Source organism: Ambystoma mexicanum, chromosome 6p (genome assembly GCF_040938575.1).
Source record: "Ambystoma mexicanum isolate Mex_15411 chromosome 6p, UKY_AmexF1_1, whole genome shotgun sequence".
In the NCBI taxonomy this organism is placed as follows: domain Eukaryota; kingdom Metazoa; phylum Chordata; class Amphibia; order Caudata; family Ambystomatidae; genus Ambystoma; species Ambystoma mexicanum.
Window position 1 is genome coordinate 888,480,120 of NC_090935.1, and position 22,391 is coordinate 888,502,510.

Below are 22,391 nucleotides of genomic sequence, written 5' to 3' on the forward strand. Positions count from 1 at the left end.
GCGAGGTGTCGCCCCTCCCCCTAAGGAGAAGGCCCAGGACGCACCTAAGGTGGTGAAGGCCCCTACCCAGCAGGCAAAGGCCTCTATCGAGGCAATCGCGCCGATTCTGGCCAAGCCGGCAGAGACCCCGCCAGCGGAGACTGCCTCCGGGACTAGAGTTTCCCTGCCGCCAAGGAGGGAATTCTCTTTTCAGCCCATCGTCATGGCCCCCATGATGGAAGAAGCGAGGGGGGGCACGGTAGCCTCCTCGAGCTCGGAGTCAGCCTCGGAGGAGGAACTGACCGAGGCCGTGAGGAATCTCGAAGTCCAATTCGAGAAGGTTCGATCCCGTAAGGAAGATCCTCGGGAGATAACCGAGGAAGACGACGATGGCGAGGAAGAGCAGCCTTCCCTTCCGGCGCAGCCGGAACCTAGGCCTCAGGATAGCTCGGCGGCCATTTTGTTTGCGATCCAGTCCATATGCTCTGAGATAAGGACGAGATTACCACGGCCCAGGCCGGAGGACCCGCAACCTGGCCCGTCGGGAAGTCCTCAGAACAAACGACGGAGGACCCAACCCTCTCCTCCACTCGCCCCTCGTAAGGCCTGCAGTTCCCTCCTCATCCTCCCACGAGTCGGGAGATGCCGGTGCGGTGGGCTCGACGACGGGTTCTGAGGGCGACGACGACGGAACGGGTCTCCAAGAGGAAGACTGTCAACGCGGTGCCTCTAATCGATGACATCTGGGAGGAGGGCCTGTCGGTACTCAAGAACCCCTCCACGGCACCAGCCAAACGGGACCGGTACGAGAAGAAGTACCGGGTCCCCGAGACCGCTCCCCTGTGCCTCAAGGCCCAGCCAACGCCAGACTCGGTCGTCTCGGCGGCGGCGAAGAAGAAAGCGGCGGGGTCAGGAGCATCAAGGTCGAATTCCCCTCCGGACGGCGAGGGTAGGAAGTTGGACGCCATGGGGCAACGGGTCATTTCGTCGGGACGATGATCAAAGCGGCCAACGCCCTGGCGATCGTGGCCCGTTACAATAGGGAGAAATACTTCAAGAAGGCGAGGTGGCGTCGGACCACGCCATAACAGTGGCAACCGATATTGCCGAAACCGGGTTCCGTCAGCTGGGCAACAGAGTTTGCCTACGACGACGGGGTTGGCTCCGGGCGACCGACTTCCGTCAGGACATCCAGACCAGGGTGTTGGACATGCCGTTCGACGGCAGCAACTTGTTCGGGAAGGCGGTGGACGAATCCCTCCAAGCCATAAAGACGGACACGGAGACGGTCCGCTCCCTAGGAGCCCTTCAGCAACGATGGCCCTTTCGGAGCTCTGGAGGCAGACAAGGGGCCTCCAAGGGATCCAGCATTGGCTCGTCGTCCTACCGCCAGGCGGCACGCTCCTCGTCTCAGGAGGCCTACAGGGGTCGCGGCAAGCAGGGAGCGCCTCGCCGCTGTCGGCAAGGTGGCCAGGGCGGCAAGGCCACCACCTCCAAGCAGTACTGAACCGGCCGTGGCCTCGGGCCTCCACCGAAGCACCCCGGTGGGAGGCCGGCTGACGAATTTCATCGGCGTGTGGAAGTCCATCTCCACCGACCGTTGGGTGCTGAATACCCTGGCAAGAGGACACTCTATCGAATTCCTGAAGAAGTGCCCTCACGTTCCACCTGTGGCCAGGAAGGAAAATCACGTCCCGCAACTGCTGTTGGAAGTACGGGCGATGCTCAGGAAAAGCGCCATCAAGCTCGTCCCGAAGAGGCTCCGGGGTGTACTCAAGGTACTTCCTCGTCAGGAAGAAGACTGGCGGCTGGCGCCCCATCCTGGACCTTCGTCGTTTGAACAAATACATCAGGTCACAAAAGTTCAGGATGGTCACCCTCCAGCACGTGCTGGGACAGCTGGAGGAAGGCGACTTTCTATCGTCGTTGGACCTGGAGGATGCATACTTCCACGTTCCCATCCTCAAAAGTCACCGAAAGTTCCTCAGGTTCGTCGTCCAGGGACGCCACTACCAATTCAGAGCACTGCCATTCGGATTGAAGTCGGCCCCCAGGGTCTTTACCAAGTGCCTAGCACCTGTGGCGGCGCGGCTGTGCCTGCAGGGGATTCACATCTACCCCTACCTGGACGACTGGCTCATCCGCTCAAGGACGAGGGAACTCGCCGTCGAACACACTGTGAGGACCGTCCAGCTACTCACAGACCTGGGATTCGCAATAAATTACCCAAAGTCCCACCTGGTGCCGTTGCAGGTGGCCCTGTTTCTGGGAGTGAAGCTCGATACAGTGAGGCGCCTGGCGGCCCTGTCGGAAGAACAGACGAAGACCATTCTGGGCAAAGTGCAGCGCCTGCTAGCCACGGACGTGGCCAGGGTGAGGTCCATCAAGTCCCTCCTGGGGATGATGTCCTCTTGCATCTACCTGGTGCGCCTCTGCAGACTACGGATGCGCCCTCTTCAAGAATTTCTCGACGCTCGTTGGATGCAGGCAACGGGCACCTTCGAAGACAAGGTCCCCCTCAACGAGGTGTTCCGGCGGGCGATTCAGTGGTGGGGCATTCGATCTCACCTCACTGCGGGCAAGGACTTTCAGACGCTGGCGTACCAGGAGACAGTGACGACGGACGCTTCCCTGGAGGGTTGGGGCGCCCACACCAGAGATCTCCACGCAAGAGGCCTCTGGCTCCCGGAGGAGAAGCTCCTGTACATCAACATCCTGGAACTCAGAGCCGTGTTCTGGGCTCTCAAATCGTTCCTCCCGTCGCTCAAGGGCAAGGTGGTGCGGATCTTCACGGACAACACCACGACAATGTTTTACATACGGAAGCACGGAGGCACCAGATCCCCATCCCTATCCAAGGAGGCACAGGATCTGTGGCACCGGGCGGTCGCCCAGGGGATGTTCCTGGTTCCCTTCCACCTGGCAGGAGAAAGAAACACCATCGCCGACTCGCTCAGCAGGGAGCTGCGCGCGTGTCACGAGTGGGAGCTGCGCCAGGATCAGGTGGATCAACTCTTCCGACGATGGGGCAAACCCCAAATCGACCTGTTCGCAACAGCGACGAACTCGAAGTGCCAGAGGTTCGCCAGCAGGTTCCCCCAGCCGAGAAGCATGGGCGATGCGTTCTCGTTCCCCTGGGACGGCCTATACCTGTATGCGTTCCCTCTGTTGCCGTTGCTGCTTCGACTCATCAACCAGCTCAAGAGGTCCCGGTGCAGGATGATCCTCGTCGTGCAGGATGATCCTCGTCGCACCGGCGTGGCCGAGGCAGATCTGGTTCCCGGACCTTCTGGACTTGTCAACGTCCCCACCCATCAAGCTGTCGGCGGATGCAGATCTTCTCTCCAGAGAAGGAGGCACCATCTTCCACCACGACCCGGCATCGCTGAACCTGCAGGCTTGGCTCCTGCAGCGCTAGAGTTTGGAGGGTACGATATACCCGCCGACTGCAGAGAGGTTCTTGCAAAGGCCAGGGCGTCCTCGACTCTCAAATGCTACGGTCACAAGTGGAAGAGGTTCTCTATCTGGTGCCGAGCACAGAAGATCAACCCCCTACGGATTATGGCCCCTCAAGTGCTGCCGTACCTGCTATCGGTGGCAAAGGCTGGGCTAGCCCATGCCTCCATTAAGATTCATCTGGCGGCAATCTCCAGATATACCAGAACCACAGGACGGACGTCCCTGTGGTCCCATCGACTGGTAAAAGAGTTTATGAAAGGACTGTTCCGGTCGTTCCCGCCGGTGAAGGCCCCGGCGTGGGAACTTAACGTGGTGCTGACCAGGCTCATGGGGCCCCCATTCGAGCCGATGCACTCCGCACCGTTGAAGTTTGTGTCGTGGAAGACTGCATTCCTGGTGGCCATTACCTCTACACGACGAGTGGGAGAGATCCAGGCCCTATCCTGCAAAGCACCGTACTTGACTTTCCATTCCTCGAGGGTGGTGCTTAGGACGCACCCCTCCTTTATGCCCAAGGTGCCGTCCGACTTCCATCTTAACGAGCCCCTGGTGTTACCTGTTTTCTTCCCGTCTCCTTCGTCGCCGGCCGAGAGGACTTTGCACTCGCTGGATGTGGCTAGAGCGCTGAAGTTCTACGTGGACCGCACAAAGAGTTTTCGGAGGACATCACAGCTGTTTGTGAACTTTGGACCTGTGAATCAAGGGAAGGCTCTCTCGAAGTCTTCCATTTCCAGATGGATCTCCGGTTGCATCATGCACTGCCGCCGGTTGGCTAACCGACCGCTGCCAGGCCGTCCGAGAGCCCATTCGACCAGATCGTTCGCTACTACTACGGCGTTCCTATCTGGTGTGCCCCTGCTGGACATCTGCAGGTCTGCTACGTGGAGGTCGACGCACACCTTCACGAGATTCTACTGCGTCGATCGGGATTCCAGGGAGGAGTCCACGGTCGGCCAAGCAATGCTGCGGAACCTGTTCGCTTAAGGTGAGCCTGGTGAGGAGGTAAGAGATGCTTAATGTTGAGTTGTTGTATTGCTTAATGTTGAGCCTTTTGCCACCTCCCGTGGTTTTGCATGTGTTTACTGCTATGTATTCTTATATTCATGAGCATGTGAATCCATGCCAGACCCCATGCTGGAGAAGGAACAAGTTACTTACCTGTAACTGTTGTTCTCCAGCATGGGTCTGGCATGGATTCACATGCGAACCCTCCTGCCTACCCCTCTGCGGCTCTTCACTTGGTCATACTGCCACTTCACGTGCTACCAAATCTGAAGATGGCTGCCAGAGGCGGGGCTTAGGGAGACGGCAGTCATTGGCTGTGGTTAGTATGACGCAGAGATCAGTGATTGGTTACTACTACGAAAGACAGATCAGAAACGAAACTGATACTGATTTTTCTTTACCAAGGATTCCCAGCCTGACGACGGGGAATATTCATGAGCATGTGAATCCATGCCAGACCCATGCTGGAGAACAACAGTTACAGGTAAGTAACTTGTTCCTTATTCGCGGTCCAGTGGTAAGTGGCTACCCGGTTGCCGGGGTGCTTGGCACGGGCAATTCGACCACAAGACGTCCTGTGATGCGAGGAAAAGAAGGTAAACTGGTTGTTCCCACCAGTCAGGGGAAGAAGCCTCTCCAGCCGAGAGATCTTCTCTGTCGTCAGGAAGTGGTGAGTCGGTTCCGCAGGGCTCCACCGGTGGTGTCATCGTGGCAGGTCGGCTGAGCTTCTCCCTCGTCGGATTCTCAGTTCCTGTGGCGACTTCTGAAGTTCCAGTCCCCAAAGCCCTACTTTTATGCAGCACACCCCCATTCACTCAGCCTAGCTGTCAATCAAACATGCTAAGGGGTGAGCCGGCCGGCTCACCACTTGGGCCAATCACACAAGAGTGCGACTTGAGTTACCAAGGTAACTCAGTTCAGGGTGCCTAAACCCCCTCCCACACCCCCTGTGGTATCCAGACAGAGTGGCACCACTTTTGGAGGCTTCTGTGGAGAAGCCCGCCAAAAGTGGAACAAAGGGCTCGACTTGGGTTGGAGTCACAGAAGAGAACACAAATGCCATTTTAGAATAGAGTCCTGGCAATAAATACCAACCGGCGAATTAATATTAAATAAATAAACCGGCGGTATGTTCGAGGCTATGAGAATGAAATAATTAAAGTTGGTAGCCTCGAACAATGGGAAAATCCCATAGGGATATATTCGCGGTCGAATATAAAAAGTAGTATCCACTGCCACCAGCCAAAACTCGATCAGGGGGGACGGAGACGTGCCCCCTCGACTAACAGCCCCGGGGCAATCGAATTGCCCCGACCAGTACGTCCACAATATGATGGTTTGTATCGGTTTCTGTTAATAATTTGGAACTAGTAAAGCCAATGGTGACTTTACATGCCCTGGGAGACAGTAGTCAGTCCCAGGGTATGGAGTCTATGGTGGGGTGTCACTATGACACCCCTGTGTCACTGCACAGAGGGTGTTGTGTAACACACATAGTAAAAACACAGTAAAGAACCCCATAGCCCATAAAACACATTGACAGTCAAAGGAACATCATAAATCATGTCCAAGAGTGGGAGAAAGAAAACAAACTCCAGAAATCCAGCAAAGCTGCTGGGGGACTCACTAGGTTAGGAAATTCAGCCTAAAGAGAGAATTCTCCCTAACAGGGTCTAGTGTTAGTCTGTTGTCGCTCACAATGAACTATCCGCGAGAAAGTGTTTGTGTCTGAAAAGGGGTGGGGGGGGTTGGGTTTCTAGATATCCTACCTGGTAGGATGGGGAAAAGGTGCCATAAGGAATGGGATGCTGCATCTCACCCTTCGGTGAATCACCTCCACTTCCCAAAGACCCCCATCCAGGCGATCCTCCCGCACTGGACACGCCCAGGAACTGGATCCAATAGCGATGGCAGTGTCCTGGCCACCTGGATGACAGATCCCCGGGGACTAGCAGGTGAGACACCTTCAGGTTTCTCACATACGCTTCCTCCATGCAATATAGCCGCATCTGCTACACAGGGGAACCGGAAAAGGAAATCTACATTTCCCTGTTTTTTTTTTTCCTTTTCAGTGTTCCACAGTGAAAAAATAGGGCTGCAGGTCTAAGAACCATTGTATGAGTCTTTTCGTTGACTAATCCAAACTAGTAGAGAATGGTCTGTGACGAGTGTGAACTTTCTTCCTACGAGGTAGTATCTAAGGTGGATAATGGGCCACTTGATGGCAAGGGCCTCTAATTCAGCACAGAGTAATTATTTTCATGTGGCAAAGGTTTGTAACTCATAAACATGATGGGATGTTCTAATCCATTGCAGACTTGTGATAGGACTGCTCGTAATCATGTAAGGGAGGCGTCCGTTTGCAAAACAAATTCATATGAGGAATCTACTACCTTTAGGATTGGGTTCTGTCTCAAGGTTTGTTTTAAGGTGTTGTAACATATGTCGTCCTCGTCAGTCCAATGAAGTTTCTGGGGTTCAACGTTCTTAAGTTTATCTGTCAGCCTAGCTGTTTTGTCCCAAACGTTTTTAATAAACCAATGGTAATACCCTATTAACCATAGAAAGACTCTGAGATCTCTTAGTTTTAGGTGTAGGGGTATCAAAAATGGCTTTCACTTTCACATGTTGAGCTTGTACATTACCATTCCCTACAAAGAAGCCGAGGTATTTCAAGGCTGACTGGGCCAGTCTGTATTTGGATGGATTAGCAGTTAGACTGGCCTCTCTGAGGACTCTTAGTAGTAAAAAGATGGAAAAGGTGGTCCTCCCACATTTTACTGTAAATGACGATATCGTCGCTATAAGCTCCACAGAAATCGGAGTAGGGTTGCAATATTTTGTCCATGAGGTGTTGGAAAGTGGTTGGAGTGCTGTGTAACCCAAAAGGGAGGACTTTGAATTGAAATAGTCCTAGGGGTGTTGAGAAATCTGTCTTTTCCTTATCGGGCTCATATGCTAGGACCTGGCCGTACCCTTTTGTTAAGTCTAGGGTGGATAGAAAAGTGGTGGTTCCGGGTTTGTCAATTAGGTCATCGATGCGTGGCATGGGATAGGCATCCAAGTCGGAAATGGCATTAACCTGGCGGAAATCTATGCAAAACCTCCAGGAATGGTCAGGTTTAGTGACCAATACGATAGGGGAGGACCAGGGGCTCGAAGAAGGCTCCATAATAATTGCTCTTAACATCTTATTCCCTTCCTCAACCACTATCTGTTTAAGGGCTTCCGGGAGTCTATATGGTTTTAGATGAACCACTTTCCCCATAGACGTTCTAATATAGTGATAGGAGCCTTTTACTCTTCCTGGTTTTTCTAAGAATACATCAGGAAACAATGTCACTAAATCTTTTAGATCTTCTTGTTGTTGAATGCTCTGGAGGAATGAATTCAAAGTTGTCTATTTCTTCTGGAACCCAACAGGATAATATTGTGGCATGGATGTCTGACGGGTACTCCTTCCACTCTTTTAAGAGATTTACATGAAATAGCTGGACCTTCTGTTTCCTGTCCGATTGGGCTACCTTACAAGTACAGGTTCCCGTCCGTTCCAATATTTCATGTGGCCTGTGCCACTTAGAGACTAGCTTGTTTTCTGAGGTGAGCAAGGGGACTAGTACTTTTTGTCCTATGGAAAACGATCTTAAGCTCACCTTCTTGTTGTAAGCAGATTTCTGTTGGATCTGGGCTTTTTCCATAAGGGTGCAGACTAGATCTCAAACAAGTCTCATATGCGCCTGCAATCTTGTAGCAGTTTGCGAAAGGGGAATGGGTGCCTCTTCTCGTTCTTCTCGTTCTTCCCCTGTTTCCTAGAGCATGTCTGGGACATCTCTAGGTTCTCTGCCATAAAGTAGTACACAAGGAGAGAATCCAGTAAAGGCCTCAGGGTTTTTTCCTTACTGCAAATAGTACCCTGGGGATCATTCAGTCCCAGTCCTTCCCGTCCTTATCTACCAACTTTCTTAGGATCAATTTAAGGGTTTTATTTAATATTTCTACCAAAGCATCTGTTTGGGGATGGTACAAAGAGGTTCGTAAGGTGGTAATATGGAGTAGCTCTTTGGCTTCAGCCATGAGCTGGTTCATAAAATTTGAACCTTGATCTGTTAGTATTTCCTTAGGAAAGCCAACCTGGGAAAAATAAGGTAGGAGGTGTTTCAGAATTTTCTGGGTGGTATTATTCTGCATAGAGTATGTCTCAGGGTACCTGGTTCTGTAGTCAACAATCACAATAACATATTTGTTGCCCAGTCTAGATGTTTCTAGAGGTCCAAAGATGTCCATCCCGAAAAAGGGACTTCTATGATTGGTAAAGGATTCAGAGGGGCAGGTTGTGGGATGTGAATGCTGGTTTTTTGACATATCTCACACGTCTGAATAAAGGTCTTTATATCAGCGTGGATACCTGCCCAGTAAAACTTCCCACTGATATGTGCCTGGGTTTTGAATTGTCCTAAGTGTCCCCCAGTTAGATGGGAATGTGCAATCTCTAGTACAACCTGTCGGTGGGTTTTGGGGATTACTAATTGTCTTTTCTAAGCCTTCTGTAGATGTTTCTTTTCTATATAGCAACCCCTGCTTTAAGAAGAAAAAATTGCCCCCCTTCTCTATAACCCTCTCCTTCTGGAATAGCTTGTAAAAAAGCTTCAGCGAGTGCTGGATAATTTCTCTGGGCGAAGGCTCGGTCGGGATAGGTGGCAGGCTCTTCTCCCTTTCTTCCTTTGATGTTTGAAGTTTTATCGGCTTCCCCAAAGCCTAATGTCGCTCTTTCTGTTTTGTCTGATTCACTTTCTTTAAAATGAGGAAATGGAGCCTTTTCCAGAATTCCTTGAGCAATTTGGTCCCAACAATGTACTTCGAATGGGATTTCACCATGATTCTGTGAGAGAACCTTTACGTCGCCCACGGAAGTCTGGATCGATGACGCCTGCTAGCACGTCTATACCGAACTTCCAAGCTAAGCCAAATTTTGGCGCCAACCTCATGTAACACCCCGGAAGGGGTCACAAAACCACATCTGTAGGAATCATTCCTCTTTTCCCAGGGGGGATAATAGCCTCTGCTATAGATATCAAAGCCTATCGATTCTTTCGTGTCAACAGAGGGGCTGAAAGCTTTATGACTAAGCTTCTGAAATTGTAGGGTTCCCCAATTCGTTTGAATTGAGTCACACCCCACTACTGACACCATAGGCATGGTATCAAAGTAAGACAACACAAGCAAACACAGTTCAAGGGTGTTTATTGAACTTTCATCAGTGGTGTGAAAAACGCCTATCTAAACTTAAATCTAAGATGGGAGCAAGCTACGATCGTCAAATAATTATAATACAGTCCTAGTGGCGTCTAGTCAAATAAAAAGAGCATTCACAAGAAGAAAGAAGTGTTCATAAAATGTGTCAGGATGCATAGGCCGTGGGCCTGCCTGCCCCAAGTTTTAGCATGGGACAAGGCGGGTCACTCGAACACAGCACACTCTTGAGCTTCTTCGGCACAAGGTCTCAGTTCCTTTTACCAACATCAGGGCCTTCTGTGCCCAAGTCGCTTTAGTACAAGTCTCTTGTTTCAGAGGGCCTGATTCATCATAAACGGCAAATAAATGTTCCTTTCCAATTAGTCAAGCCAGGCTATTTACTCTTCGCCCTGGATCCCCCTTAGCCGGGCTCAGACCAACTTTAAATTGCAGGTATCCCTCAGTTGCGTTCACATTTGCCACAACAGGAGTTTTACTGTTCACCCTGGATCCCCCTCTTCCAGGCTCAGATCCCCTTTTGACAATTAGTCCCTCTCAGCCAGGCTCAGACCAATTTTAGTTCGTAGATAATGGAAGACTTTCGAATGTGCAAATGCTTCCACTTAACCCAGTGCAGGACCACTTCGATTTCACCGTTGAATAATCTTTTACACTCCCAAAAGGGGGGTACCAAACAGAGACCTTCGAGTGAACACCCACGTGGCGCCAGACCACTCTGTATCTGGTACCTATTTTGGTTTCACAGTTCAGTCGCACACAAATTCTTTATTCATACAATGTTGCTGCTTGCAACCTTGAGTGCCACACAGTCTGGTCTATCAGTTTCTCCCGACTCACCGGCTGTGCTGAACTCATTGGCATTGCTTTGCTGTCAGATTCAAGGATAGTACCACAGTGGCAATCGCTTCTCCCCACCTTGGCTATCAATGCAGGAGGGCCCTGTGTACCTTTGACACATGCTACACCGCTTGTCAACTGTAATTCCTAGTCTTATGTTTCTTTTCCTTGAGGCTTCTATAAAGTCCCGATCCTTTCTTGAAAAGGGCAAGGGTAATTCCATCCTTGTCGTCCTCTTTGGTCTCGCCCCCTATCTCCTCGGTTTAAACTGCCATCCCGGAATAGCTGCTTCCTCGTGCGTTTGGCCTTGCTCAGTGTGTGCAAGAGAGTAGACTTAAAAAAAAAACACAGTACGACTTTGAGGAATATAAACACAGGATTACATGCACGTTAACAATAGCCAGCACCTAAAATGAAGTGAACTGCTTAACATAGACTACCTGTCTCATTGACAACAGCAGTCCCTCACTTAGCATCATATTTACCTAGATCTGTTGGCAGTATTTCTGATTCATTTTGGCATGGAAATCATCCCCAATCTTTCTGCCTGCCTCGCACAGGGTCAACCCAGATCAGATAAGGACAGCTTAAGCATCAGACAGCTTGCCAGGACTGAATTCCGTCTGCCTAGCCAGCCCTCTGCTCCTTCGTCTCCCAATGCCTGAAGATGAATTAATGCTAGTCTGTCTCAAAACCCCTTTTTGTCAAACTCCTTTGTCAATCCAGGAAAACACATCCCCTTGAGCAGATCATTCCACTGAAATGGCACATGATTTCATTGCTGGGGAGCAAAAGATGCATCTTTCTTGCACTTCCTGCTCTAATACAATGCCCTGTTTTCAGTAGAACTGATCTTCCCATTTTATTAGTTTATCACCCAGAGCAGCATGCATTTTCCCAATCTGCATTCAACTGATTCCATCATGGACTCATTTGCACTAAATGTTATTAAGGGATTCAGTTACATGTTAACTGGGGTTGGGTTAAATTAGTATGTTAATTTATGTTAGTATTATATTTTAATGCAGCTCAGTTAATTGAAATATCATCCTGAAGCAAAGTGCAATTTCAATCAAGTGTTCTGTGCATTGGCATCTATTTAATTCTGCCTGAGACTCACACTCTCAAGTCCAGTAATGAGTTTCACACCCTGGGCCCCAGTTGCAGTTCAAACCCACACTACCATGTTCATGCTGAAATGATGAACCTAACTGTTAAAATTCAGAGCCCCTACTCCTACAATACAACCGTAGCAAAAGGTTGCCAATAAGCCATGATGTAGCTGTCCTTGGAGCAGAATGGTGCTTCTTGGTGGATAGTTGAAAAAACATTCTGTCTGATGGATAGTTCATTGAGGAGGAATCCAACTCTGAAATAATATCCATCAAAAAGTACACTATCAAAGGTAAATAATTTGTCTTCCTGCGTTACTTCCTCAGTGAAACAGTTTTCTGTCCTTGGAATTCTAAACAAGATTATAATCTGACTGTCACTCAAAGTAGTTTTAGGCTGGCTCTTCTGATTCTAAGTTTCTTCATAAACCTTTGAATGTCAAGTGACTCAAACTTTGTAATTCTTTAAGTTATTCTATTTTAGAGGATTGTACTATGATCTTCACTATATGGAAGCTAACTTACACTTATTTCCAATTTGCCAAGTAAATATAAAATTGATTGGCTGTTTGTAAAGGTAGAACTGCTCTCTATTTCTGTTGTAAATTATCAAAGACCTACATTAAAATTGCTTTTTTAAAACAATAGTCTTTGGTTTCCTTCTTACAGGCAAATTCTGCGAGAGAACAACTGCTTACAAACATTACTACAGCACTTAAAATCACACAGTTTGACCATTGTGAGTAATGCATGCGGGACCCTGTGGAATCTCTCGGCCAGGAATGCAAAGGATCAAGAAGGTCTTTGGGACATGGGAGCTATCAGCATGCTTAAAAATCTCATCCATTCAAAGCACAAAATGATTGCTATGGGCAGTGCTGCAGCATTGAGAAACTTGATGGCAAATCGACCTACAAAGTATAAGGATGCTAACATTATGTCTCCTGGCTCAAGTGTGCCATCTCTTCATGTCAGGAAGCAAAAAGCTCTGGAAGCTGAGCTAGATGCTCAGCACTTATCAGAAACATTTGACAACATTGATAATTTAAGCCCTAAAACATCTCATCGGATTAAACCAAGACAAAAGCAAAATTTGTACAGTGACTATGTTTTGGACTCGAGTCGACATGATGAGGGTGTTTCTAGACCTGAAAGTTTCAACAGCAATAACGTAACTGTGCTTTCACCATATTTAAATTCTACAGTACTTCCTTGTTCCTCTTCATCCACTAGATTAAATCAAGAAAATTCGAAGACCGAAAAAGACAGAAACGTGGACCGTGAAAGGGTGACGGGGCAATCGCTATTCCATCAGACAGCAGACAATTCAAGTAATTCTTCTAAAAGAATTGGTTTGCAGATGTCCACTACCTCCTCCCAGATGGCCAAAGTCATTCAAGAGGTATCAAGTTTTCACATTACTCAAGATGGCCGAAGTTCTGGGTCACCTGCTGAGAAACACACTCTAGCTGAAGAGAGGGCTGCACCAAGAAAAAATACAGCAATACATCTGCATTCTAATCCTTACAGTTACGCAAAATCTGAGAATTCCAGTAAGACTGGCTCAACACCTTATACAAAAGTGGAATACAAGAGAGCTTCAAATGATAGCTTGAATAGTGTAAGTAGTACGGATGGCTATGGTAAACGAGGTCAAATGAAGCCTTCCGTCGAATCATACTCTGAGGATGATGAAAGCAAGTTTTGCAGTTATGGGCAATACCCAGCTGATTTAGCACACAAGATACACAATGCAAACCACATGGAGGACAATGATACAGATCTTGACACGCCAATAAATTATAGCCTGAAATATTCAGATGAGCAACTGAACTCGGGAAGGCAAAGTCCCTCGCAAAATGAAAGATGGGCACGACCCAAGCATATAATTGAGGATGAAATTAAACAAAACGAGCAAAGGCATCCAAGAAGTCAAAACAATTTTCCTGTATACAATGAAAGCAGTGAAGAAAAACCACCGAAATTCCAGCCACAGTTTGGACAGGCAGAATCTGTCCCATCCTATAGAATAAGAGCTGCCACCAATTCTGAACAAAGTAGAGTAGGACCTGCTCATGGAATCAACCAGAAGACAAACCAAACTATGTGCCAAGTAGAGGATTATGATGATGATAAGCCAACCAATTACAGTGAACGTTACTCTGAAGAGGAGCAACCAGAGGATGAGGAGGAAAGGGAAACAAATTACAGTATTACTTTTAATGAACAAGAACATCATCTTGATCAGCCAATTGATTATAGTCTAAAATACTCTGATGAAGCCCCTCCACCCTCACAGAATAGCAAGCCAAAGGATCACATCTCATCAAGTAGTGTACCAAATTCCACCCCATCAGTGAGTTGTAACAGATCAAATCAGCTTCATCCAAACTCTGCACAGAGCAGAGGTGGTCAAACTCGAAAGCAATCTTCTTCCAAGGCTCCATCTATTAACCAAGAAACTATTCAAACATATTGTGTAGAAGATACACCAATATGTTTTTCACGATGCAGTTCATTGTCATCATTGTCTTCAGCTGAAGATGAACCAGAAGGTCGTGATCGGACATGTGCATCTGGCAATAGTAACACTCTTCAAATAGGGGAAATGAAAGACAATAGTGGCATGGTGTCCACGGAAGGTACAACGAGTGAAGCTCGTTCAGCATCACATCATGTTCGAACAAAAGCCAACAGACACCAAGCTTCTAGCTTATCCCCTTCGGATACTTCCCGACACAAAGCAGTTGAATTTTCATCTGGTGCGAAATCGCCTTCAAAAAGTGGTGCTCAGACTCCTAAAAGCCCACCAGAGCACTACGTTCAGGAGACACCCCTAATGTTTAGTAGATGCACATCTGTAAGTTCATTGGACAGTTTTGAGAGCCACTCGATTGCTAGCTCTGTACAAAGTGAGCCTTGCAGTGAAATGGTTAGTGGGATCATTAGCCCTAGTGATCTACCAGATAGTCCTGGACAGACAATGCCACCAAGCAGAAGTAAAACTCCACCCCCTACTCAAGCAACACATTTGAAGCGAGATGCAGGTAAAAGTAAAGTTCCCCCTAGTACTGAAAAAAGAGAATCTGCCCCAAAACAAATGACTGTAAATGCAGCAGTTCAGAGAGTTCAAGTGCTTCCAGACACGGACACGCTGTTGCATTTTACTACAGAGAGTACTCCTGATGGATTTTCTTGTGCATCAAGCTTAAGTGCTCTGAGTCTTGATGAACCTTATATACAGAAGGATGTTGAACTAAGGATTATGCCCCCTGTACATGAGCACAGGAATGAAGGTGAATCTGAAAAGACCAATGATTCAAATGACCAACATCAAAAAAAGACAGGAAAGACTTCTGAAACCGATAAAGACATGCTGGATGATACAGATGATGATATTGACATTTTGAAGCAATGTATAATTTCAGCTATGCCTACAAAATCCTCAAGAAAAAACAAGAAATCTCCTCCAATGTCTTCTTCTAAAATCCCTCCTCCCGTGGCTAGAAAACCAAGTCAGCTGCCAGTTTATAAACTACTACCCTCCCAGAACCGAACGCAAGCTCACAAGCACGTCAGCTTCACACCTGGCGATGATATGCCAAAGGTGTACTGTGTGGAAGGGACACCAATAAACTTTTCAACTGCCACTTCTCTTAGTGATCTCACCATAGAATCCCCACCAAATGGATTGACAAATGCTGAACATGCCATTACAGTGTCTGAATCTACCAGGTTTGAAAATAGGGATGCCATTCCTACTGAGGGCAGAAGTACTGATGAACCAGGCACACGGAAAACCCTGAACGCTCCTGCATGCTCACTAGATGAGGATAAAAATGAAGAAGGTGATATTCTAGCTGAATGCATCAATTCTGCAATGCCAAAAGGTAGAAGCCACAAACCTTTCAGGGTGAAAAAGATAATGGATCAGATTCAACAAGCATCTGCCTCGTCAACAAGTGGCAAAAGTGAACAAGGAGATAAAAATAAGCCAACCTCGCCAGTAAAGCCTATGCCTCAAAGTCATGATTCCAAAGGCCGTCCAAGAAAAACAGAGCATAAAGAAAGTCAGAATGCTGAAAGACCCTATTGTGACCAGAATAAAGAATCAAAGAAGCAAAGCCTTAAAAATAGTTCCAAAGATTCAAGTGAAAAGCTGCTAAATAATGAAGAGCGTGCAAAGGGAAGCTTTGCCTTTGATTCCCCACATCATTATACACCAATTGAGGGGACACCATACTGTTTTTCACGAAATGACTCTTTGAGCTCCCTAGACTTTGATGATGATGATGTTGACCTTTCTAGAGAAAAGGCAGAGTTAAGAAAGGGAAAGGAAACTAGCACAAAAACAAACCAGACTAACCAAAAGCCTTCCCCCAACCAACAATCCAGTGGTAGGCCTCAACTGTCCCAGAAACAGTCAACAAACCGAGGGACGACTAAACATTTATTTCAGAAGCAGAAATCGTTTCCTCAATCATCTAAAGAAAACCCAGACAAAGGGGCAGCTACGGACGAGAAGATGCACAATTTTGCTATTGAGAACACTCCTGTTTGCTTTTCCCGTAATTCTTCTTTGAGTTCACTCAGTGATAATGACCAAGAAAACAACAACAAAGAATCTGAACCTACTTCACAATCAGAACCTCCAGATTTGCAGGCCACTAGTAGACCCCAGGTATCCGGTTATGCGCCCAAGTCATTTCATGTTGAAGACACTCCAGTGTGCTTTTCGAGAAACAGTTCTCTTAGCTCACTGAGTATTGATTCGGAAGATGACCTCTTGCAGGAATGCATTAGTTCTGCCATGCCCAGGAAGAAGAAAATCGGAAAAGGTAAGACAGGCAGCGGAAAAAGTAGCTCCAGAAGTAATGGTGGCATATTATCGGAGGAGCCAAATTTGACTCTGGATTTGAGAGATACCCAAAGTCCAGATTCAGAAAATGCTTTTTCGCCTGATTCAGAGAACTTTGACTGGAAAGCTATTCAAGAAGGTGCAAATTCCATTGTTAGTTGCTTACATCAAGCAGCTGCCGCTGCTTCCCTGTCCCGGCAAGCCTCATCAGACTCTGATTCAGTGCTTTCCTTAAAATCTGGAATCTCTTTTGGATCTCCATTTCATCTCACCCCAGACCAGGAAGATAAATTATTCACAAACATTAAGGGGCCGCGGATTTTGAAGCCAGGAGAGAAAGGAACTCTGGAAAATAAAAAGACTGAAGCCGAAGGGGTCAAGGGTATTAAAGGAGGAAAGAAAGTATATAAAAGTGCCATCACAGGAAAGTCTCGTTCAGTTTCAGATGTTTCAAGCCAGATAAAGCATGCACAGCAAACCAATATGCCGTCTATTTCCAGAGGTAGAACAATGATTCATATTCCAGGTGTTAGAAACAGTTCACCAAGTACAAGTCCTGTTTCAAAAAAACCACCACCAAAAAACCTAATATCTAAAAGCCCCAATGAAAACCAAGCCTCAACCAGTTCACCTAGAGGAGTTAAAACCACCAAAACAGAACAGAGTCCTGCTACAAAACAGCCACAGACATCAGCAGGATCAAGTAAAGGGTCTTCCAGAACAGGATCAAGAGAATCTACCCCATCAAGGCCACCACAGCAGCCACTTAGTAGGCCTATTCAATCTCCGGGCCGCAATTCAATTTCTCCTGGAAGAAATGGAATAAGTCCTCCCACCAAATTTTCTCAGCTGCCCAGAACAACATCACCTGGCACACCTTCAACCAAATCCTCTGGTTTAGGTAGAATGTCTTATACTTCCCCAGGCAGACAGCTAAGCCAACAAAATCTGACAAAGCATACTGGTTTACCCAAGCCTGCCAGTGGTATTCCTAGAAGTGAATCTGCTTCAAAGGGTCTGAACCAAAGTGTCAACAGCAGTGGGTCAAACAAGAAAGTAGAGCTCTCAAAAATGTCTTCAGCAAAATCCAGTGGAAGTGAGTCTGACAGATCAGAGAGGCCAACTTTAGTGCGCCAGTCTACTTTCATCAAAGAAGCCCCAAGTCCAACCCTGAGGCGTAAATTAGAAGAATCAGCTTCGTTTGACTCTCTATCGTCATCGTCTAGACCAAGTTCCCCCACACGCTCTCAAACACAAACCCCTGTTTTAAGTCCATCACTTCCTGATATGTCTCTTCCAACTAATGCGCCAATTCCATCAGGAGGGTGGCGTAAATTGCCTCCCAATTTAAACCTTGCATTAGAATGTAATGATGCAAAACAAGTAAAGCGTCACGATATTGCTCGTTCTCATTCTGAAAGTCCTTCTAGGCTTCCAGTCAATCGGTCAGGTACCTGGAAACGTGAACACAGTAAACATTCTTCATCACTTCCTCGTGTGAGCACTTGGAGAAGAACTGGGAGCTCTTCCTCAATTCTTTCAGCTTCTTCTGAGTCAAGTGAAAGAACAAAAAGTGAAGATGAAAAAGCTGCTTTTCCAGGGCCTAAGCAAAGCACAGAAAGTCAAGCACCGGCAAAAGGAACTTGGCGCAAGATAAAAGAACATGAAATTCCTCCAACGATAAGTACTTTACAGGAGGACTCACCTGGTGCTGACTCAAAGACTTTAGTTCACCAAATGGCACCTCCCGTTTCTAAAACTGAGGATGTTTGGGTTCGGATTGAGGACTGCCCAATTAACAATCCAAGGTCAGGACGGTCACCTACAGGTAATGCACCTCCAGTTATTGACAATGTTTCTGATCTAGGTAATCTAGATGATGGGGATTCAAAAGACTTTCAGGGAAAACTAAATCCAGGCAATGGAAATCTACCTGTTCGCCCACTGGGTTTAGAAAACCACCAAAATGCATTGAATACATTGGATATTCCAGACCTGAAACCCCCAGAAACAAAAGCTAGCAATGCCCCTCTTGCACTAGAAAGCAATGACAATTCAGTTTCAGAGCGTACACCGTTCAGCTCAAGCAATTCAAGCAAACACAGCTCACCTAGTGGAGCTGTAGCGGCTAGAGTATCTCCTTTCAACTATAATCCGAGCCCCAGGAAGAGTAGCGTGGACAGTGGTACAGTTCGACCTTCCCAGATCCCTACTCCAGTAATGAGCAGTACAAAGAAAAGGGATTCCAAAACTGAAACCACAGACACAAGTGGCTCTCAGAGTCCAAAGCGCCATTCTGGATCTTATTTGGTGACTTCTGTTTGAATGAACTAGTTCACATTGCAAAAAAAAGAACACTTATGTATTATTGTCAGCTTCTTTGTACAAATTTTGTTTAAAAGGACACTTGCAGAAGCTATTTTCCTTGTAAATACTTTTGATGGTTCTTGTTGGAGAAGCCATATTTAACAAGAAGCATCATATTTGCTGGTAATGTATGGGATGGATGCTTGGTGGCTAGTGTGAAATAAAGTTGGTAACTCGAGTTTACAGTATTTGTACAGTATGTTTTAATTTTATTTAAATGGCATCAAAAATATGATCCTTTGTTTGTGCTTATCCCTAAATATTGAACTCTAAATCAAAGATACAATTATATTACGGTATCAGTCATTTTTAGACACATGGACTAAACTACATCAGGGAGAAATTGGTATTATTTATGCAAAAAAAGTGGTTTTATTACTTTGAATATATCTAACCCTATAATTAATCATATTGCTGTGAAATTCACAGTAATATGATTCCTGCTGAATAAGCTTACTTGGCTTGCATTTCTGCATGACAGAACGGATGGTGAATTTTCTGCCGTTACAACTAACATCTTCAATGGTCATATGATGTGCATAGGTAAGTGTGGTGTAACAATGTACACTACTTTGTGATCTGCAAAGAAAATAAATCTATGTAAATGAAAAATCCTAAGCAAGATTATCTGACCTGCTTTAGATTTTATCTGAAAGTACATTAGATAGAATTTTTGCTACGCTGTAACTTGTTGTATATTATGGTATTTGAGGTAATATGGCTGCTCTTTTTTTTAGACCTGGGTGTCTCATGGGAAGCTAAAATTAACATTTGAGAATAAATTATTACTGTATGTATATGTCTTCTGTGTTTTTATTATAAAATACGAAATGTTTTTGTCTTTTGTAATGACTGTACAATTTGGAGCATGATTACACTTGAATCCTTCTAATTATTGGGCTCTGTTGCTCTCTTAAACTGCTCAACGTGCATGCTTTTAAAATATAGCATTGAAAGATGACCCAAGATGCAAGTCCGGGTGGGTATCTCATGGTTTAACCGCTTGCCTCTTGTGGCCAGATTTCACTTTGCAAGTTCGGATCCCAGCAGGGCCTACTCAGTCCTCCTTCCTTCAACCATTGATCAATGGAGTACCATTTAAATTTGGTAGTGATAAAAACTGTTATTGCAGCACTTAGCAGCAAGGAGTATTCAGCATGAAGCACTATATGCAAGCCTGACATTGCTTATTGATACATTTGTGACAGAAAATGGGTAACGTTGTATGCCGACAATGAAAACGTTGATGTGTCATGGAGAGGAATGGATGTAGCGGTCAGAGAACACGTTTTGAAGTTAATGGAGGCTGTTAAAATATTGTAAGTGTTCCTTCAAAGAAGGTATCATTGATCCTTAGGAGGCAGTAGCAATGCACCTGAATGTTAGAATGGGAAATCAATTCTGTGAATGTTCACTTAAAACTATAAAGTACATGTAGATTTGTTTGGTCCATTGTCCCTAACCTGCACTTCTATTTAGATATGGCCTCTCCTTCCCCACTTTATCCAGTCTTAAAGCTCCCTAGAGGGTCTGGAAAATTGCTGAAGCTGGCCCCTTTGTTTTTCCTCAGTGTCTAGCTTAGTTTTGTTTATTTTCTGTTTAGTTTTGACAACTATTGTCTTGCATACAGTAGGAAAATGAAGAGCTAGGCTAGGTGCTGCATTTCAATTATTCTGTGCTCTGTGCATCATCCCACATGCCTAGTAGTGTTGCAGAAGGAGGCACACACCCCACGATGCTGTTGAGTGCATGATCTATGAGTCATGGGGTCGATCATTTTGTGCCCTTATATTAAAGGGTGGAGGTGTGCTGCAGCCATGTAGACATTTTTATTTCCCACTCCAGCTTTACATCACCTGAACAATGATGTCAACACCTAGCCATTTAATGGCAATCCCAGGCACTAGTGTTATATTAAAGCAAATGAAGGTAGCACTTGGGGGTGGTAATGGCAGTATCTGAAAAAAAAGAATGTGTGTGAAATGTCTATACAAATGCCAAAACTATTTGCTTTGTGAAAGCTTGTTTTGAAATGAAATGTATGGGTTTCATTCTTGATTAGTAATACTGCTGTTTTCTTTCTAAATGGTGTTTTGTTGTCCTTTTGTCTCTGTTCACAGCCATAACCCATGTTAGACTTTCACGGTCTTATTGATGAACTGCGGTCTTGTTTTACTGAACAGAAATACCTAATTTTAGATTGCTTTCTTTCCTTTTAGAACTCCCCTGTGTCTCCCTCACATCCTCTTGTGTAAGCAGGGATATTCTGGTATCTATTTACGTATGTTTAGTGACCAGGTGTGGCTCACAATGGGTTTCTATTCACTCACTAACTTCTAAACCACTCTGGGGGTTGTGGGCTGTGGCTAACACTTTTTTCCTTAGCTGATGGTTGCAGTGTTCACACGATGTCCTTTTATCCTACTCATACTCCTCCCCTTGCCTTTGGTAGTGAAGGCAGATGGTAGGTGGCGTTTGTTGTTTATGCTACTGATCAGTGATTTCAAGTAATGCTCTTCTTTTGCCACCCCGAACTGCTAGCACCATGGGCACCATATGTCCTGTTTCACCGCTGCAAGCCTGGAGCTGTGTCTTATTCGCGCCAGCCCTTTCCAATATTGCGGATCCTCCAGGCAACAGGCACACGTAGGCGTCTTGACGTCACATACCCGGAAGCTCGGAAAAGCTGAAGCAATATATGAAGATCCTCTGATCGGCGACTCCTTGTGTTGCAATATTGCCTCCATTGCGTAATGCTCGTTACTTTTCTGGTAAGCCTTCCTTGATTCTTCTATTTTCTCCCATTTCCTTCCCTTCCTGGCTTCCCCGTTTTGCTGCCTCCTACTGTTCTTCTATTGGAAGCCGCTTCCTCTGTTCCCTGCCTTAACATTCTGAAGTTCCCTGCTTGTCTGCCTTGAAAGCTCTATGCTATAGATAAGGTGTGGCCAATCGGTCCAGAGAATATAGGGGTGTACTAGCATGTTCTATTAGGTGGTAGCCAATGAAGGTGGTGGGATGACATTGTAACCTATGTATGCTAATATGTTTTTCTGCTATATAACCTGTAACTTCTGTGATGAGCTCCGTGTTAGTTTTGTTTTATGGGACCATCTGGGACCTTTTTGCATGTAATAAACTTGTTTTCCCTCACAAAGTGGTGCACTGGTTCTTTGCCTCTTGAATTATTTTTATCATGCAGATTTTTAGTCACGTCTTTCTTTACATTAAGATTAAGGAATGTGCGTATAATGTTTTTCTGCGCTGGTACATGCCCCTGCCCGTCTCCAGAGGATTTATCATTCATAGTCCCCAATGAGTTTGAGATGTAGCAGTGAGCTTGGTACCCAGACTTCATTCTGATGTAGTGCTAGCTCTATTGATAAAGACTAACCCCTCTTGTGGCCCATCAGGCCTTCTTGGTCCTCAGCTAGTCAAGCCTATTGTCCCCTATAGTGGCCTCTCACCTTGCTGAACTCTTCAACCTGCCCTTGGACTCTGCTTGCCTTCCCTCTGTTTTCAAA

The 22,391-nt window shown here is 46.2% G+C and overlaps 1 protein-coding gene across 7 annotated transcripts in view; it reads left to right on the plus strand.

Annotated features, from left to right (window-relative positions):
• Positions 1 to 19,665, plus strand: part of APC (APC regulator of WNT signaling pathway) — a 1,243,184-nt gene extending 1,223,519 nt beyond the window's left edge. For all 7 annotated transcript variants that reach the window (XM_069625497.1, XM_069625496.1, XM_069625498.1 and 4 more), the window contains one exon: positions 12,315 to 19,665. In XM_069625497.1, coding sequence (XP_069481598.1) covers positions 12,315 to 18,828 — 6,514 coding nt within the window. In that variant the 3' untranslated portion in view covers positions 18,829 to 19,665. The remainder of the gene's footprint in view (positions 1 to 12,314) is intronic.
• Positions 19,666 to 22,391: the final 2,726 nt, after the last annotated feature.